General features: G+C 50.2%; 2 protein-coding genes across 2 annotated transcripts in view; one reads left to right on the top strand and one right to left on the bottom strand.

Annotated features, from left to right (window-relative positions):
• Nucleotides 1–11,335, top strand: part of c13h16orf70 (chromosome 13 C16orf70 homolog) — a 16,267-nt gene extending 4,932 nt beyond the window's left edge. Inside the window, exons 5-16 of the mRNA XM_036544540.1 lie at nt 916–995; nt 1,639–1,733; nt 2,215–2,279; nt 3,868–3,980; nt 4,864–4,997; nt 5,334–5,417; nt 5,872–5,954; nt 6,113–6,156; nt 6,292–6,341; nt 8,424–8,482; nt 8,623–8,695; nt 9,324–11,335. Of these exons, the coding sequence (XP_036400433.1) occupies nt 916–995; nt 1,639–1,733; nt 2,215–2,279; nt 3,868–3,980; nt 4,864–4,997; nt 5,334–5,417; nt 5,872–5,954; nt 6,113–6,156; nt 6,292–6,341; nt 8,424–8,482; nt 8,623–8,695; nt 9,324–9,413 (970 nt within the window). The 3' untranslated portion in view covers nt 9,414–11,335. The remainder of the gene's footprint in view (nt 1–915; nt 996–1,638; nt 1,734–2,214; nt 2,280–3,867; nt 3,981–4,863; nt 4,998–5,333; nt 5,418–5,871; nt 5,955–6,112; nt 6,157–6,291; nt 6,342–8,423; nt 8,483–8,622; nt 8,696–9,323) is intronic.
• A 1,883-nt stretch (nt 11,336–13,218) lies between these two features.
• b3gnt9 (UDP-GlcNAc:betaGal beta-1,3-N-acetylglucosaminyltransferase 9) lies at nt 13,219–15,259 on the bottom strand. The gene has a single exon (XM_036544249.1). The coding sequence runs from the start codon at nt 15,257–15,259 to the stop codon at nt 13,754–13,756; it is 1,506 nt and encodes a 501-aa protein (XP_036400142.1). The 3' UTR covers nt 13,219–13,753.
• Between the last annotated feature and the right edge of the window lie 3,141 nt (nt 15,260–18,400).

Genomic DNA, 18,400 nt, shown 5'->3' with positions numbered 1-18,400 from the left:
TTTTCCCTCATATTTCATGATGTATTTATTTTTCCTGAAGACACTCGGTATATCCATAGCCAACAGGAGAATATTTAAGACTTTGGATTATATCAATTTGACACTGTCCCTCGGGGTTACAGTCAGAGCTGTAAAAGATACAAACGGGCATAAATATTGAATTACATGCTGCGCTACTTGCTGTTATAAAACTAAGGGTTACTGAGCCGGTGTTAATATCCAGTGTTTACCTGCTGAATCCCTGGCAGATGCCAGTACTTCAGTAAGTTTGTTTCTTATCTATACACACAGGTAATATGCTTTCCTCAAAGCTGTGCATGATGTTTTTCCCACCTGTCACCAACAGAAGGAAACCGCAAACCAGCTCAATGCCAAATATATTCTATGGGTTATAAAATATTCAGTTAAGCTTCTGTTGAAAACGTTGTTGTAATCTGTGCTTTCAGCGCTGTAATTATGCGCTCCGTTTGGCGCTTACCTATTTGGTGGTATTCTCTTTGCAGTTCATCTGAACGCATGCGTCAGTTAGAAACAGAAGTTTATATGCTAAGTTAATCAGAGTTTTAACTCTGTCAATCAACTAAGCTGGACTTTACATGTACATAGACAGACTGAGCTTCAGAAGTCTTCTCTGACATGTGACTGAAAGGATGTCTGTGATTGGATAACCATGCATGGACTCAGTATATTGCCTTGTTGTGATTGGCTGACAGTAGCAGGCCAGCTCTGGGCTGTGTGAAGGTGTGAGCGCATGTGAGGTATGGTGTAACCAGAAAATGGAAAGAACCTTCCATATAAACTCTCTTTTTTCCGCCAAGAGTTGCTGTGCACTTGCGTTAAAATTTTCTCAGAATGTAAGTTGTTGCTTGTTTTGAACCTGTGTAAAAATCTGTTTTGTGTCTTTGTGTTTGACAGTGGAGTCCATTTCAACTCTCAGGCCATAGCCCCCACCATAGAGCAGATAGACCAGTCGTTTGGCGCCACACACCCTGGAGGTAAGAGTGAGTCTGCTCACCTGGAGGGGCTGCTCACCTGGAGGGGCTGCTCACCTGGAGGGGCTGCTCACCTGGAGGGGCTGCTCACCTGGAGGGCTGCGTCTGTCTCACCAATCAGCCCATAAACGCACCATGTTATGTCTCCATACCGTGTCACTGATGGCAGCAGAAACCCCCCACATGTCTCTAACTTGACTGGAAAGCAGATTGTATAGTGTTTGATTTGCACATGCAAATACATTGCAGTGTTCGTTGTTCTCAGTAAACTCACAATGTCAGCTGCTCCAGCAGTTATGGTTGTTTACCTTATTCTGTCATGAACTGAAGTTTGCCTGTTTCTGTGTGTGCATGTGTACTCACGCTTATGTGTGAATGAGTGAATGTGTGTCTGTGTTAATGCTACGTGTTGTTGACTGTGAGTTTGACTATGGTTCTCTGTGTGTATGTGTGAGGTTGTGCTTGAATATGTCTTTATGTATGTGGCTGTGTGTATGTTAAAGCGTATTTAATGGTGTGTCTGCGCCCCTCTGTCTCTAATGTACAGTGACAGCATTTCTGTCTCTAGTGTACAATGATAGTGTCTCTCTCTAGTGTACAATGATAGCGTCTCTCTCTAGTGTACAATGATAGCGTCTCTCTCTAGTGTACAATGCCGCAGAGCAGCTTTTCCACCTGAACTTCCGGGGTCTGTCCTTCTCCTTCCAACTGGATTCATGGAGCGAAGCTCCCAAGTATGAGGTAAGTGTGACACCTTACACACTGTACCTGACCTCCGAGGCTAACATACTCTACCTAAGCTCCCGGCGTAACGCTCTGTCCCTGAGCTCCCGGCGTAACGCTCTGTCCCTGAGCTCCCGGCGTAACGCTCTGTCCCTGAGCTCCCGGCGTAACACTCTACCTGTATGCTGTGACGGTTTTGCTCAGGAACCTGTGCTCCCTTCATTACCGCTCCAGTTTAAACATGCACACAATGCGGCATCGCACACATACAGTGCAGAAACGCACACATACACACACACTGCATACTGAACACAAATGCAGACGTGGAGTCCAGAAACATGCACACACACACACACACACACACACACACACACACACACACACACACACACACACACAGGCTAAAGACATATACACACACACACACACACACACAGCAGCCTGGCTCTGCTTGGGGGCCTCGGTAGGGTAACGTTGCCTGTGACCCTCCTTCCTGCAGATCCCCCACGGAGCCACAGTGAAACGCATGTACATCTACACTGGAAACAGTCTGCAGGACACCAAGTAAGAGGGAGAGTGAGTGAGAGAGTGAGTGAGAGTGAGTGAGAGAGTGAGAGAGAGAGAGTGTGTATGTCTTTAGCCTGTATGTTTGTATACATCTTTAGCGAGTGTGTGTGTGTGCGTGTGTTTGTGTGTGCACTCAGGTTTTTTTTTACCCTTAAAAAGTGACTGTCAAGGCCTCAGCTTCTTACTTTAAAAGCTTCTTAAAACAGAAGATTTCACTGTCTAACAGAATGATGTAACTCTGAGTTACATCAGATGTGGAAATTATTAAACCACGCCCACTGGTAGGAGAGCACCAATCAGCATGCTGGGTCTGCCTACACACCACCCTAGAGGTCAATGTTAGTGAGGGCAGGTATGAGTTATAACTCCCTCCTCTGGCCTGCATTTCCTGGCTGGCAGATTGTCAGGTCATATTTCCTGGTTTGTGTGAGTCTGCTTTACGGATTGTGGGCTGAGGACTGTAAAGGTTTTGTTGCTTTTATGCTACAGTATATCAAGAAGTGGGGAAAAAATAGCCTCCGCAAGGACTTTAAATGCGAAACCACACAAAGCCCCTCTGTCCAGAGGAGCATGCCTGTTTTCACAAGTGCTATCTCCTCGTGGGATTGCATTCCGCTAGTGTGCACGTGTGTCTGCGTTTTCACACCCGTGTGCACACTCACTTGTGCAAGTTACCAGGCCTCGGGACCTTTGCAGCTTTAGGGTTTCTCTCTGTTCTGCGTTAATGTGTTCTAGGCTGGACGTGACGTGGAAATAATTTAAATCTCTGGACCAGCCACTAAGCCAGTGGTTACAGGGAAAACTCTGCACCATTATCGCTTTGAGTCAGGGGACAGGAATCGGCTCCCTTCCTGATGCCACACTGTGTTTTGTGTTCAGAGTTGAGGAGGGAGCGTGATGAGACCTCTGTTACAGTGTGGTCCTCTGCTCTCCTGGATCTGGGCCCTGTGCTCAGGGCGTGATAAAGCTTTAAAAAGGCCCAGGGGGGCCCCTACACTCACGCTCAACCTCCTGTGCATGCAATTTAAAAATGAGCTATGAGGGAACGCGGGAGAGGTGCCGGCTGCTAAACCCACTCCTCCTCCAGCGAGCGAATGAATGAGCGAGTGAGTGCAAACGAGTGAAGGTAGAGGGATACCGATAAAGCTAAATTCAAGATATTAAAGTAACCAGTGGCTCTCAGAGTTGGGGAAATGTGTGTGGATTATAACTGTCCCTGTGTGTGGATCTCTTTACTGTGGAGTCGACCTCCACTTCACAAAGCTGCACGACTAACGCAGTTAGTCTCTTTGATGTGAGGATGTAGATGGTGGATAGATGATCTGCTCTGTATGTTCATGTTTTTTATGCGTTTCCCCTTTATACAGCCTTGTTTGGAATCGCCGGGTGTATCTCACTGTCTGTGTGTCACTCACATAGGAGTGCTAAAGTCCACACACAGCCAGCGGCTGTTTTTCACACTACAGGAAGGCTGTCAGAATACCAATACTTCCATACTGCTGAGATGCATACATTAAAGTGCATGTTTTTGCGTGCATGCGTGTGTGTAAATGTGTGTTCTGAGTCTCTGTTCTGCCACTTGCAGGGCCCCTGTGATGCCTCTGGCCTGTTTCCTTGGCAACGTGTACGCAGAATGTGTGGATGTGCTGAGGGATGGGGCGGGGCCACTTGGCTTGAGGCTCCGCCTACTCACTGCAGGTACCGCCCAGCAGAGGCCATGTCACTGGCACAGAAAGGGGGCCACCCCAGGGTTATACACATCAGCAGGACTTTCAGGACGTGCCACTGTTCTTACTGTCTGAAGTCCTAATTCATTTCGTTGGGTCGACTGCCTACATTTCGGGGAAAATTGGGTACAAACTGTGAGGATTAGTTTTAATTCTGTCTGTGATGTTCCTGTACACGCCACTGGAGTGGCAATGACGTTCTGTGGTATAAATGTCCGTCAGTTTCCTGTGTAATTATAAACGAGTCACGTGTGGGTTTCCTGTGTTATTATAAACAGCAGTGCGTGTGTATGTTTCAGCATTAAAAGCTCACTTCCCTGCATGCCACAGATGGAGAGCAGCTGTTTTCATTTGCTGTAGAGACAGTGGACGTTTATAAAGAGGGGTTTATGCTGGCTGCTGTACACCACCCCCCCCAAAGTCCCTCGTTCTCTGGGCCTTCCCATACATCACCAAAGACTAGCCAGTCCCCAGAGAGCTGGTACACACAGCAACCCCTTCAGCCAGTCTGCACTCAGCAGCCGGAGTTTATAAATCCCCTCAGCCAATGAGGTGCTTAGAACATGGCAGTGTAGAGGAGTGTAACAGCAGGTCAATGAGGCATGACTCAGGGCCTGGTTCCAGGCTGCTGGAGATGCTGTTCCTGCGTCACTCAGGCTGGTCCGAGTCACAGTGCTGTCGTGAGTTTCACTGAGAGATTGATGACACACCAATGTTTCCCTTTTTCCAGTTCCCATGTGAAACCTTAGATTTCATTTAACAGTTTAAATTTCAGCTGGAGTTGAAAAAGTGTTGGCTCTGAATGAATCAAATGTTTGAGCCCCATGACTAACAGTGTGGATGTGTGTGCGCAGGGTGTGGCCCGGGCGTGATGGCTGACGCTAAGGTGCGGGCACTGGAGAGGAACATCTACTTTGGGGACTCCTGTCAGGACGTTCTGAGCGCACTCGGCTCACCACACAAAGTCTTCTACAAGTCAGAGGATAAGGTACCTACCATCATCCCCCCTCTCTCTCCCTCTGTCTTTCTCTCTCTCCCTCTGTCTTTCTCTCTCTCCCTGTCTTTCTCTCCCTCCCTCCCTCTCTCTCCCTCTCCCTTTCCCTCTCCAACTCTCTCTCTCTCTCTCTCCCGCCCTCTCCCTCCCCCCCCTCTCTCTCTCTCTCTCTCTCTCTCTCTCTCTCTCTCTCTCCCCTCTCTCTCTCTCTCTCTCTCCCTCCCTCTCCCTCCCCCCCCTTCCTCCTCTCTCTCCCTCTCTCCCTGGTTGTTTTGGCTGACTCAGCTGTAGTGAGAGTATCCTCATTATTTCCGTCTGTTTTTGTCCCAGATGAAGATCCACTCCCCCTCCCCTCACAAGCAGGTCCCGTCCAAATGCAATGACTACTTCTTCAACTACTTCACCTTGGGTGTGGTGAGTACCACTGTTTCGGTGGTTACCTGTATTCAGTATTATGAAATATGTGGTTTTACAGTTCAGCATTACCTCAGAAGTATGTATTTTATATTCACCTGTTAATTATAAATGATGTAATGTTAATAAGTGGTAACTGCAGGTAGGCCCAGGTCAGTCCAGGTGGACTTGTAGGAAGTGGTCCTGAAAAACAGTCTCTGAGACACAGGAATACCCACCTTAACCTTGCAGAAATGCAGCAGGTTATTTAGCACTTCTGCAATGTTAGAAATTGGATTTTGGATTTGGTCTGTTCCGGTGAGGCAGGCTGTGTTACAGGAGTGACTGCACCCATTTTAAACGTAATGTTTCCCTGGGAGCAGGATTGTTGAGGCACTGCTGTTAATTTAATTTACGTTTTCCTCACTGACCCTGTGTCTCCCCCTTCCCTCCCTCTCTCTGTTGGGTCTTAAAGGACATATTGTTTGATGCCACTACACACCTGGTGAAGAAGTTTGTCCTCCACACCAACTATCCCGGTCATTATAATTTCAACATGTAAGTGTTTGTGCAGGCCAGTGTGTATGGTCACGTCACTGCGGTGTGATTGCTGTTATTTTGGGTGGGAGTACAGTAGATTGCACCTGAGCTCAGGTAAAAGGCATCTTCCTGACTATGATGTTTCATGTCTCTTTTTCTCCTTTTTTATGGGGCAGATATCATCGGTGTGATTTCAAGATCCCCCTCCTCATTAAGAAAGGTGCGTGGCTGCATGGCCAGGTTCAGTACCTGGGGGTTTTAATGCAGAAAGTCGTGGGATTAAATCCCCTTTCATGGCAAATTTTGAAAGTCTGTGTGTTTAAGCTTCTGATTGCTCCTCATGTTGGTCTTTCAGAAGGTGCAGATGGTCAAGGTGGGGACTGCATCCTAACCTCCTACAGCAAGGTGAGACCCCCCCCTCCTTTAGGGTGACCTTGTTTTTTGTTGCCCCAGTGATTTCATAAGGAAAAGCATATTCATTTGTATGTTTAAGTATCTCAGTAACTCATAATATCAAACGTATCAGCCCTGCAGCAGAGTGCTTCTTTGTGAGTTCAGGTGTCTGGGGTTCTGTCTGCCGAGTGAGGTCGTCTCCATGGTTTTTGCTGCAGTGTCAACACTGTGTGTTTGTGGCCACACCTGAGGTGCTGACATCACAGCGGTGTGTTAGCGGTGCTGACATCACAGCGGTGTGTTAGCGGTGCTGACATCACAGCGGTGTGTTAGAGCTGCTGACATCACAGCGGTGTGTTAGAGCTGCTGACATCACAGCGGTGTGTTAGCGGTGCTGACATCACAGCGGTGTGTTAGCGGTGCTGACATCACAGCGGTGTGTTAGAGCTGCTGACATCACAGCGGTGTGTTAGCGGTGCTGACATCACAGCGGTGTGTTAGCGGTGCTGACATCACAGCGGTGTGTTAGACAGAGCTGCTTGTCGCCGCTCATGTTGCTGGGTGTTGGGGTTGGGGTTAGGGTTAGGGTTGGGGTTAGGGTTAGGGTTGGGGTTGGGGTTGGGGTTAGGGTTGGGGTTAGGGTTAGGGTTAGGGTTGGGGTTAGGGTTAGGGTTGGGGTTGGGGTTAGGGTTGTCGCCGCTCATGTTGCTGGGTGTTGGGGTTAGGGTTGGGGTTGGGGTTGGGGTTAGGGTTAGGGTTGGGGTTGGGGTTAGGGTTGTCGCCGCTCATGTTGCTGGGTGTTGGGGTTAGGGTTGGGGTTGGGGTTGGGGTTGGGGTTGGGGTTAGGGTTGGGGTTAGGGTTGTCGCCGCTCATGTTGCTGGGTGTTGGGGTTAGGGTTGGGTTTAGGGTTAGGGTTGGGGTTAGGGTTGGGGTTGAGGTTGGGGTTAGGGTTAGGGTTAGGGTTAGGGTTAGGGTTAGGGTTGGGGTTGGGGTTGGGGTTGGGGTTGGGGTTAGGGTTAGGGTTGGGGTTAGGGTTAGGGTTGGGGTTGGGGTTAGGGTTGTCGCCGCTCATGTTGCTGGGTGTTGGGGTTAGGGTTGGGGTTAGGGTTGGGGTTAGGGTTGTCGCCGCTCATGTTGCTGGGTGTTGGGGTTAGGGTTGGGGTTGGGGTTGGGGTTGGGGTTGGGGTTGGGGTTGGGGTTGGGGTTGGGGTTGGGGTTAGGGTTGGGGTTGGGGTTAGGGTTAGGGTTAGGGTTGGGGTTAGGGTTAGGGTTGTCGCCGCTCATGTTGCTGGGTGTTGGGGTTAGGGTTGGGGTTAGGGTTAGGGTTGGGGTTAGGGTTGTCGCCGCTCATGTTGCTGGGTGTTGGGGTTAGGGTTAGGGTTAGGGTTGGGGTTGGGGTTGGGGTTAGGGTTAGGGTTGTCGCCGCTCATGTTGCTGGGTGTTGGGGTTAGGGTTGGGGTTGGGGTTGGGGTTAGGGTTAGGGTTAGGGTTGGGGTTAGGGTTAGGGTTGTCGCCGCTCATGTTGCTGGGTGTTGGGGTTAGGGTTAGGGTTGGGGTTAGGGTTGGGGTTGGGGTTGGGGTTAGGGTTGGGGTTGGGGTTAGGGTTAGGGTTGGGGTTAGGGTTAGGGTTGGGGTTAGGGTTGTCGCCGCTCATGTTGCTGGGTGTTGGGGTTAGGGTTAGGGTTGGGGTTAGGGTTGGGGTTAGGGTTGGGGTTAGGGTTAGGGTTGGGGTTGGGGTTGGGGTTGGGGTTAGGGTTAGGGTTGGGGTTAGGGTTGGGGTTAGGGTTGTCGCCGCTCATGTTGCTGGGTGTTGGGGTTAGGGTTAGGGTTAGGGTTGTCGCCGCTCATGTTGCTGGGTGTTGGGGTTAGGGTTGGGGTTGGGGTTAGGGTTGGGGTTAGGGTTGGGGTTAGGGTTAGGGTTAGGGTTAGGGTTGGGGTTAGGGTTAGGGTTGTCGCCGCTCATGTTGCTGGGTGTTGGGGTTAGGGTTAGGGTTGGGGTTGGGGTTAGGGTTAGGGTTGGGGTTAGGGTTGTCGCCGCTCATGTTGCTGGGTATCGTCTGAGTGATCGGAACTGTTTGTGTCCTGTGTTCCAGTGGGATCAGATTCAGGAGTTGCTGGGTCACCCCGTGGAGAAGCCGGTCGTGCTCCATAGGTGAGAGTTACCTGCCTGTCCTGCAGAAGGCAGTTGCTGTTTGTGCAGACGCCGGTGGAGAGAGACCTGCCGTGTTTCTCTGGCCTGTTCCTCAGAGACGTGTTCACGCTTTGATTGAAAGGGACTGTATTTTTATTCAGGTCATCGTCGGCAAACAACACCAATCCCTTCGGCTCCACCTTCTGCTTCGGACTCCAGAGGATGATATTCGAGGTAAAGGAGAGGTTCTTACGCCCGCGGGGGTGTGGCTTCAGTCAGGTCAGCAGCATGTGCTGAGCAAACAAGCGATGAGTGAAATAACCCCTAAATAAACCGCCTTACACTTAACACAACATTAAAGTCATTAAAGACATTAAAGTATCGCCAATATTCATAAATGAAGGTGCGTTTAGACGTCTGGAGCTGGTGCTGTTACTAGCAGTGACATGCTGCTCCCAGCCCCTCAACTCTTTACAAGCTCAGCGCTGCTGCTCCCCCCCAGCTGCTGCTGCTCCCCCCCAGCTGCTGCTGCTCCCCCCCAGCTGCTGCTGCTCCCCCCCAGCTGCTGCTGCTCCCCCCCAGCTGCTGCTGCTCCTCCCAGCTGCTGCTCCCCCCAGCTGCTGCTCCCCCCAGTTGAGTCTGCAGAGGTGATCTACAGGTCAGCTTTTGTGCTGTTATGCAGTCAGATTCGCTGGCCTTTGGGATGCTGGATTCTCAGATACCTCTGCCTCTGAGAAACATTAAACCGGGAGCTGGGAGCTTGTTGAATGCAGACATCTTTGCTGGCTGGGTTTGAATGCAGTGTACGACAGTGTGTGTGGAGTGTATGAAGTCTGAGCAAAGCCTCTGCTTGTTGTTCCAGGTGATGCAGAACAACCACATTGCGTCAGTGACCCTGTACGGAGTCCCCCGGTCGAGCGGTCACCCCCGGTCCGAGCCTTCCACCCACTGAGCTCCGCCTCACGCCCCGCCTCCCAGATGGCCCCGCCCGCCCCACCCACCCCAACACTACAGAACTCCAACAGTACATAGTGCAGCGTGCCTTGACTCAACGCCACTATTGCCCCAGAGCATTCTGGGAGTTATTTCGGTCTCATTGGTCTTTTCATGACGGCAACTCAGAATGGGTCTCTCGGGAGCCGTAGGGCATGACCTTTGACCTCCCCACACACGTTCCTCCCCAGGTCCTCTCCCCTGACCCCCGCCATGTGTCCAAATCTGCATCAATCCTCTTGTTGTCCGTTACACACACACACACACACACACACACACACACACACACGTGTATGCTAAAGGTTTGCTCGCTTTTTGGCTGACAGCGGTGAAAGATTAAAAGCACAATATCGCCACACCTCGGGGGGCATCAGTTAAGTCTGAAGTGTGGCTCTGTCCCCTCTGACACACACAGACACACACACACCCACGTGTGCTGGCTCGTAAGGGTACAGAGCCACACACACTCACCGCCACCTGTTTAAGGCCCTGTGGCACTGGCTTACGGACTGTAGCATGGTTATTTACTTCAGCTTTCTTAAGAAAGATGACAACATTTGGTTTTAACATTTGCACTATACGCCACCTTATTTACTTGATAATTGTCTTACATCCACTGAGGAGTCTGTGTACTGTTCTGCCGGGAGGGGAGGGCTACGACAGCTCTTCTGCCAACACGCGCCTGGAGACACGCTGTGTCCTTCCTCCCCGCATCCCCCCCGCATCCCTTCGTCTCTCCCCCTCTGCTGTTCTCTCTCTCAGCCATATCCACATCCTCACTTTCTCCACTCCCCTTTCTTTTCTTGGTCAGTTTTTTTTTTTAAATGCCAAATTTTATTTTCAGCCAAAGAACCATCATCGTCATCCACCTAATTTCATTTCTCCTGAATATTTCAAGTTTTTTCCTTTTTTTTTTTTTGAGAAGTCATCCTTTTGACTGGATAAAACCATTAACATTCCCTGGATATTTTGTTCTTTAAATCAGACATTTTGTCTATCCCATCCCCCCGCCCCACCCCCAATTAATGCCCGTAATCTTTCTCCGTTAAACTTGTACATTTTAAAAAATTGTTCTTATTGCTTCATGCATTTAAAAGAATGAAATCAAGCTTTCGGTGTGTGATCTGTTTTTACTTTACTGAAACTCTTCTGATCTGATCTCCCCAGCGCTGTGCCAGTGTGTCGCCGGGCCGGTGCGTCACTGTGCCAGTGTGTCGCCGGGCCGGTGCGTCACTGTGCTGGTGCGTCACTGTGCCAGTGTGTCGCCGGGCCGGTGCGTCACTGTGCCAGTGTGTCGCCGGGCCGGTGCGTCACTGTGCTGGTGCGTCACTGTGCCAGTGTGTCGCCGGGCCGGTGCGTCACTGTGCCAGTGTGTCGCCAGGCCGGTGCGTCACTGTGCCAGTGTGTCGCCAGGCCGGTGCGTCACTGTGCCAGTGTGTCGCCGGGCCGGTGCGTCGCTGTGCCGGTGCGTCAATTTGCCAGTGTGTCGCCAGGCCAGTGCGTCGCCGTGGCGGCGCGTCGCTGTACAGTGCTGGCACGTTGTCATGGTACACGGCAGTGTGGGGGATACCCAGTGTGTACAGATTTGTAAATACCATGTTGTTCTCCCTCCTCCTTTTGTCATTTTAAACCAGCTGTACTGTGGAAGGGGGTCTGACTGACACCCCCCCGCCCTCTCAGGGGACACAAGGTCCCCAAAACCGTAATCCTGTACAGGAGGTGTTTATCCAGGACAGGTCACACTCCCCTGTAGAAAAAACACTCAGTGTTTAAAGGAGGTTCTGCCCACAGAGTTATGATTAGTACAATTACATGTTGTTCTGTAATGGAAAATACCTGCTGATAACTGTACTGTGGCCCTCCAGGGCCAGGGTAGAGTAGCCCTGCAGGCACTGCGGCCCTCCAGGGTCAGGGTAGAGTAGCCCTGCAGGCACTGCGGCCCTCCAGGGTCAGGGTAGAGTAGCCCTGCAGGCACTGCGGCCCTCCAGGGTCAGGATAGAGTAGCCCTGCAGGCACTGTGGCCCTCCAGGGTCAGGGTAGAGTAGACCTACAGGCACTGTGGCCCTGTGGGATGGGGTTCAGTTGCCCTGGCTGTGGTGCAGAAGGCAGGTGTGCTACATTTGACAGGTACACTCAGGTGTAGGTCACCTGGCTGTCCTCCCACATCCCCCCATTCTGCTGTACAGTGTGTGATTATGGGCTTACCTGTACACTGGTGTTCGCTGTTACATTTTTATCAATTTATGGGTGTAATTGAAGCCTGTGCTGTTTTTATTCCTTGTATCAGTTGCTTGCTGAAAGTGTTAAAAGTTAAGAAAAAAAAAACAAAAAAAGCGAAACGTTGTGCCTCTGCACCCCTCCCCCGCCCGTTTCTCCTCTCGAACTGCAACGGTCAGCATGGAACGGAAAAACGCCAAATTTATCTGCTCCAAAACCGAAAACGCAAATCAAACGTGAGAAAGGGAACAGGAGGAAGGATCCCCGGCCGAGAGGGAGGAGTCACAGAGGGCCAGCGACAGGTCTCCAGCTGGATTTCAATCCAAACCCACTCGGGTGATCCAGATTCCAAAATTACACATTTGGTAGTGTATTTTCCTGAACTGGGACACATTCAAACTCCATGTTGGAAAAAAATGACTTCTGAAAGACTGTCTCTATTAGAACTAAAAACTGCCCCGCCCACCGGTTTGTCCTCCATGACTCCAGACCGGTTACCATGGTGCTGACCTCTGCCCCTGTTCCGTAATGCTGTGCCTGCTAGCACACAGCGTTGTCTCGATGTTGCTGTAATGTTACAGCAGCGTCATCCTTTGAGCGCTGCTCTTTACTGGGCATGTGCCCCCCCAGACCTTACCCAGAGGAGACTGTCTGTAATTACAGTGCATAAATGTTCAAATAACCGAATAACATCTGTGAAAATTATGTAGGTGATTTGTTTAACAAATATAAAATGAATCACCTGCATTTTTATAAATGTATAATGAAAATTAGGAGCAAATGAATGCTTAATTTTCAGTTCAGTTTGTGGCTGTTTTATTTTTTTCTCTGGATCAGCACTTTTGCATTGGAATGAAAGCTGTCCTTCAGACTGTAATTAGAAAGGGGCATCTTAAATGGTGTACTCCAGAGTTATGTTTTTACTGATGCTACGTATTTTCTCTGTATTGTATGCATTCCCCCCTCCCCCCTCCACCCTAAAAAAGAAGAATTTTGTGGTTTCAGTACATTTTACCCATTTCTGGAAATGGGTGGATCCTTAATTAAAACTGTGGATCAAATGAAGGGAATATTGTGTTTTGTGTGTCAGCGCCTGTGAGAGGACCGTCGAGGCGTCAAGGCCCGCGCGCTGGGAGAACCCAGAGTCTGATCTTCTCCACAGTTTATCAGGAAGCAGTAAAAAGGCCTCTGGCGAAAGTCCCAGTCGGGTGTCATAGACATGGCAGCCTAACCCGCGTAGCAGTGTGTCGTACACCCTGCACAGCTTTCATTTACACACTGTGGCCCGTCCAGCTTAAGTACCACAGTCTGTTTTTGTAAACTACTCGTAACTGTTCACATCCTTATTACCCCGTTGGTATGCGAATGGAAGTAATAATAATAATAATAATAAGAGGCGGAGGAAATAAATATGCAGAGAAAAAGGGAAGTGAGAACCGTTTGCATTGATATTTTTTTTCTAAAAAGAACATGTCTAAGAAATGCATGCACATTGTTTCCATAATTAACAATTTCAGTGTTTTTTCAGCTTTGATCGTGCTGCTGTTTTCATTTAACTGGAATCTACCTACAATAGGTGTTGTAGAAAAGTTGCAGGTGCGTTCACCTGGTTTAAAGAGCCCTTCTCTAACAGCAGATTCTGTGATAGGAATGGAAAAACTTTAAGGCACACCAGTTAGTTTGCTGAGGTGAACACCAAGCAGTTCCTCGTTCCATGGTGATTGTCTTCTACAGTGTCGCTCACTTTAAAAACTAACCTCTAAAAACATGAGTGAAGTTAACTGCTGGAGTCTGCAGTGCACACTACATTCACAAGCGTAAAAACCTGATGATGTCCACGTCATGACGCCCACGCTGAAGGCTTCCGTGGAGACTTCCTGGAACGTGTCACAGTAGAATGAGGCCCTAGAGGGACTTCCTGTCCTGGCACAGCTGACACTGCAGCAAATTTAACCCCTGCCCTCGTCTTTACAAGTCTGCATTTAAGATGTCAGTATCGGTGAGAGACAGGAAATAAAATCTCCTGAACACACATAACTTTTGTTGCAAGGATCCACCCCAGTGTTTAATCTCTGTAAATTCTCAGTGCCTCACAAACACCTCTACTCCGTAGTCTGGCTCGGCGGGGGGTTCGGGCGTGGTCTGGGGCGGCCTGGCTGTGGTCACCATCCTGTCTCTCCACCTGAAGGGGGAGGCGGTGGGGGAGATCCGGGTGTGGCACTGCAGCTGCGGATCATGGAGCAGGTTCCACATGAGCCAGATCTGCGGCACGGTCAGGCTGTGCACCACCATCAGCTCGCGGTAGAAGCAGGGGTCAAACACCTGCAGGTGGGGAGCGGCAGAGGGCCGCACGATGCCGAAGGTGCGGAAGCCCTCGTGACGGGACGGCTCCAGGCCGATGCGCATCAGGCACATGCCCAGGAAGACATCGTCGATGGGGAAGATCTCCACCTCCTCACACGCGCGGTTCAGCCGGCGAGCCGTGTGGCCCGACATGACGAAGCCGCCGCCGCCGGCGTACGCCGGGTAGATGCCCTGGCCGTACACAATCTCCGGCACGAAGTACTTGCTGCTGCGCCTGCGGATGGGCCGGGCGTTGAAGATGATGTCGCCCACGAACAGGTCGCCGTCGGCATCTCGGTCCCGCAGCATCTCCAGGATGTTGTCCACGTTGACGTAGACGTCGGCGTCGCCCTTGAAGATGAAGCGGACGTTGGGGCAGCTGCTGTTCACCCACTTGAGGAAGTGCGTCTCCTTCAGTGTCAGGTTGAAGAAGGTGTCCTCGAAGTCCCACAGCAGGATGTCCTTGAAGGTGTGGCTCTCGTACGTCAGCAGACGGTCCCACATGGGGAGGGCGCTGCGGTTGTGGGGAACGCCCAGCAGGAAGACGGTCTCCACCTGCACCCCATCCTGCAACATGCCCTCCCGGCCCCAGGTGCGCCGCACCACCTGCCGCTTGTGGAAGTCGGCCGCCACCGACTTGATGGCGATGAGCAGGTAAGGAGGGTCACCTGCGCACTTCCCCGGCTGGTCGATGAGCAGCTGGAAGTTGCGGCTGTCTTTGTTCAGCAGGTACTGCTCGAAGTCGAAGGGCGGGCGGGTCGGCAAAGCCGGCTGGGCCTTCCCTGCGCCCTCCTTGGCCTTACCCTTCTGCTGGGCTTGGCCTTCAGCCTTGGCCTGGGCTTTAGACTGGGGCTTAGACTGGGCTTTAGACTGGGGTTTAGCCGGGGGCTTAGGCTGGGTTTTAGACTGGGGCCTGGGCTGGGGCTTGGTTTGCAGTTTGGTTTGGGATTTGGTCTGGGCTTTGCGCGGGGGCTTGCGCGGGGAGCGGGCCTGGGAGTCTGACTGGAAGTGGAACTGGAAGAGGGCCTGGCTGCGGGGCCGTTCTGTGGGCTGGGACGGGGCCGGCTTCGTCTCCTGGCTCTCCGTCACGGCGCCCAGCAGGGCCCGCGAGCTGGTGGCCCGCTCCTCCAGGCGCCAGACGCCCCAGGATGGTGTGAGGGCGTGGTGGACATACAGGAGCAGGCCGAGCAGCACCAGCAGAACCAGGGTGCACAGCAGGTCCCCCTTCAGGTGGATCCTCCTCATGGCGTCGGTGTGAGTCTCCCCTCAGTCTTACGCCAGCTGTGTTTCTCCCATGCGCGTCTCCTTTCTCCCGCTCTGTCACACTGAGGAGGCGGGGGCGGGGGCGGGGTCAGGGGGCTGCGCTGGAACACTCAGCTCCACCGGAAAATGACTTACTTGCTTTATTCTTGCTTGGGCTATTTTTTGATCCCTTCTGTAGTTTAGTGGTGGCCCTAACGCAGCCCCAGGAAGCACTTCAGAGTCCTGTTCTGTCCGCTGTGTTCAGTGAACCCCATCTCTCTCCTCGCCTGGCTCTATTGCTGCAGGCCGTCCTCCCATTGGCCCACGCAGATCGGCGCCGATGGATTCTGGGAAGTGGACCGCTGCCCTCAGAGCATGGTGTTCTGCTCCTCCTGCCGCTGGCCTGGAAACACAGGAAGACATGGAGATCAGACAGGAGGCGGGGCCACAGGCGTCCAGCTCCCACATTCCTTTCATCCTCCGTACTTCCTTGCCTGGAACTTTCCGGTGCTTTCTGCTCCGCTCCGCTAGCAGCGGCTCCTCTGAGTTAGACCACGCCTCCTGGAGAATGTTTATAATGAGCCAGCGAATCAGAACACTTACACCCTCAACAGCAGCAGAGACAGAACTTTCAGTGTGAAGCCCATTGAGCTGAATATCTGCTCCGCGCGTAGAATATCCCTGTGACTGATGTCCACATTCAGTGCATCAGTCTTACGAGTCCCAAACAGATGGGAACTACACAGGGAAGCTACTAGAACTTTCTCATCAGTCACCTTCAGGGTCATAAGTTCTGCTGTCCCAAATGGAGGCTGGAGTAACCACACGAGAAAGAAAAACAATCTCACATTTTTTAAATTGTCTCAGATGTGCGGAGCTAGAGAGAAGCATGCCGAGACACATCTTTCCCATGTAACATATGTAACAGTTCAGCTTCCATGCCTCATATGGTATCGGCGGCCTGCAGAGTGGATCTTCATCACTGAGATCCCTGAGAACATTTTACTGTTCCCCATATCAACTGTTTGAATTATCACCTCCCAAACTGCTGCATGAAACTCCTTCTGAAACTTCTTTTTTGGTAAGTAACAAATCACCAGTCTCCAGTAAATCTCAGCCAGAAAAATGAAGATCAGTGAATCAATTTATGCAGGTTTTCTAGGCTCTCCTTCATTAAAATTCATGAGAATTATTAACACTGTCTTTTTGATGAGCAATAATATTCAATACTAATCCTGACCTTAGTAACCTAGAGAATATGATTGCATAGTCAAACAGTGGAATAATAATGGAAGATATTTGATCTAATTTGAAAGGAGTTCTTCCCTTTTGAATGCAAAGTAGCAAGGCTCATAGATTCAGGCTTTAATCTTACGCAAAGAATAGTATTTCAGAGTGTGGTGTCTGTGGTTCTGTCTGTGAGGGCTTGCACAACTGTGACCAAAAGGGTGCATGTTCAAAACCTGGCCCTAAGCTGTGCCTCACTTTCCTTCACACCTGTCTGAGTGCACTTAAACATGGAAATCAAGACTCTTCCACTCTGTTCCACCGAAGGAGGCATGTTAACTGAACTCCTGAAGGAGTGAGTAGCACAGAAAATTGTCTGATCTCCTGCAAATATAGCAAAAGCTCTGTGGGAAAAGGAGGGAGAATTTTTTGTTTCATTTACACTAGAGGCTGGAACTACAAATAAAGGAAAAATGACAAAACAATTTTCAAACATTACTGATCAAAAGATGCTGGTAGATATGAAAATCTGTCAAATTGGGCTGTCTTATAGTCTAGCTAGCTAGCTGCTAGTAAGTGACCTGGAGATTTTTTTTGCTCGCTAGATTGCCCAACTGCTAGCTGCTATTAGATGACCAGGTGCTAGCTTTTAGCTAGCTAGCTGTTGCATTAGTCACTAGTTTTTGACCACCATGAGAGAGTCCTCGGGGAAAAGGAGCAAATACTTTTAGTCCTTGCTGAGTTAACTGCCCCTCATGGTAATGTAAAGAACCTCTGTGTTTATTTTTTAGACAGAGCTGAGTCCACCGAGGCTGTCCACCCAGAGGTCAGTGTGGTTCATGGAGAGGAACAGGACACCTCACCTGAAGGCCGTCTGTAAGAGTGTAGCTCTGTACCTGTAAGGACTGTTTATGAAATACCGTTTCCGTTTGGACTCATGGCAGCATTGTGCAACAGCAGTTAGTGAGCCGAAGGTGTCAGCTGAGGGTCAGGAGTTTTAGAGTGAGATTGTAATCAAGGGACACCACTTAAAGTTGCTTACACACATATTCAGCTGCATACATGGGTAATATGGACACTGCTCAGGTTAAAGGCATCTGCTAATGCTAATAAACAATGTCACGTACAGTCACAGGTCAGTTCCCCAGAAAGCCTGCTAATAATGTCGTTATTAATGTCAGTTATATAAATGATCAGCTGTACCATCATCCTTTCTTAGAGCACACAGTGTACCGCCAGGAACAGAAGGTAGTGAAACGTGCAGAGGCATGTGGGAGCGCTTTACCTGTCACAGGTAAGTGCTGCAAGTTGAATTGTAGCCATTATTATCCTTTCTTGTTTATTCAGAGCAAGAACCAAACAGAAGTCTCCCCACGAATTTTGTATTCAGTAGCATATGTGGACTGTTATGCCAGTCACATGCTTAAACATCCTTAGTGTTACAAAAATCTTCAGTTTAAACCCTATGGACACCTTCTGAAAAAGAGGAAATTTATAGCAGAAATTGTATGTACGGTATTACATAATGTTAAATTAATCCCACCCATAAGTGAAGGGGTTAAGGAACATTTTGTCCTGTAATTGCAGTGTTATGTAACTTTGTTAGGATTTCTGAAACAAAAAGACTGATGTCCTATAAGTAGCATTACTATATGCGCTCTTGTGTCGCGTATGCGATTCATGGATTCTGCAGATCTGAAAGTTGCAACACACGTCTGTTCCGAAACATGTCTGTTTGTTACAAGCATTTACGCTTGAAAAAGTCTCTAAACAACTGACATTTTTACCCAAATTGGCAAAACTGAGAACAGACGACTTGGGAAGGAGGCTGGCTCAAATTTCACAGGGGGGGCTGAACGGCACAAACGCAACCAGCAGCTTGCAGAGTTCTTCAAATATGGCTAGAATAATATTTAA

Source organism: Megalops cyprinoides, chromosome 13 (assembly GCF_013368585.1).
Source record: "Megalops cyprinoides isolate fMegCyp1 chromosome 13, fMegCyp1.pri, whole genome shotgun sequence".
NCBI lineage: Eukaryota > Metazoa > Chordata > Actinopteri > Elopiformes > Megalopidae > Megalops > Megalops cyprinoides.
The sequence above is the reverse complement of the archived record's forward strand: the minus strand, read 5'-3'. Positions and strand labels throughout refer to the sequence as shown.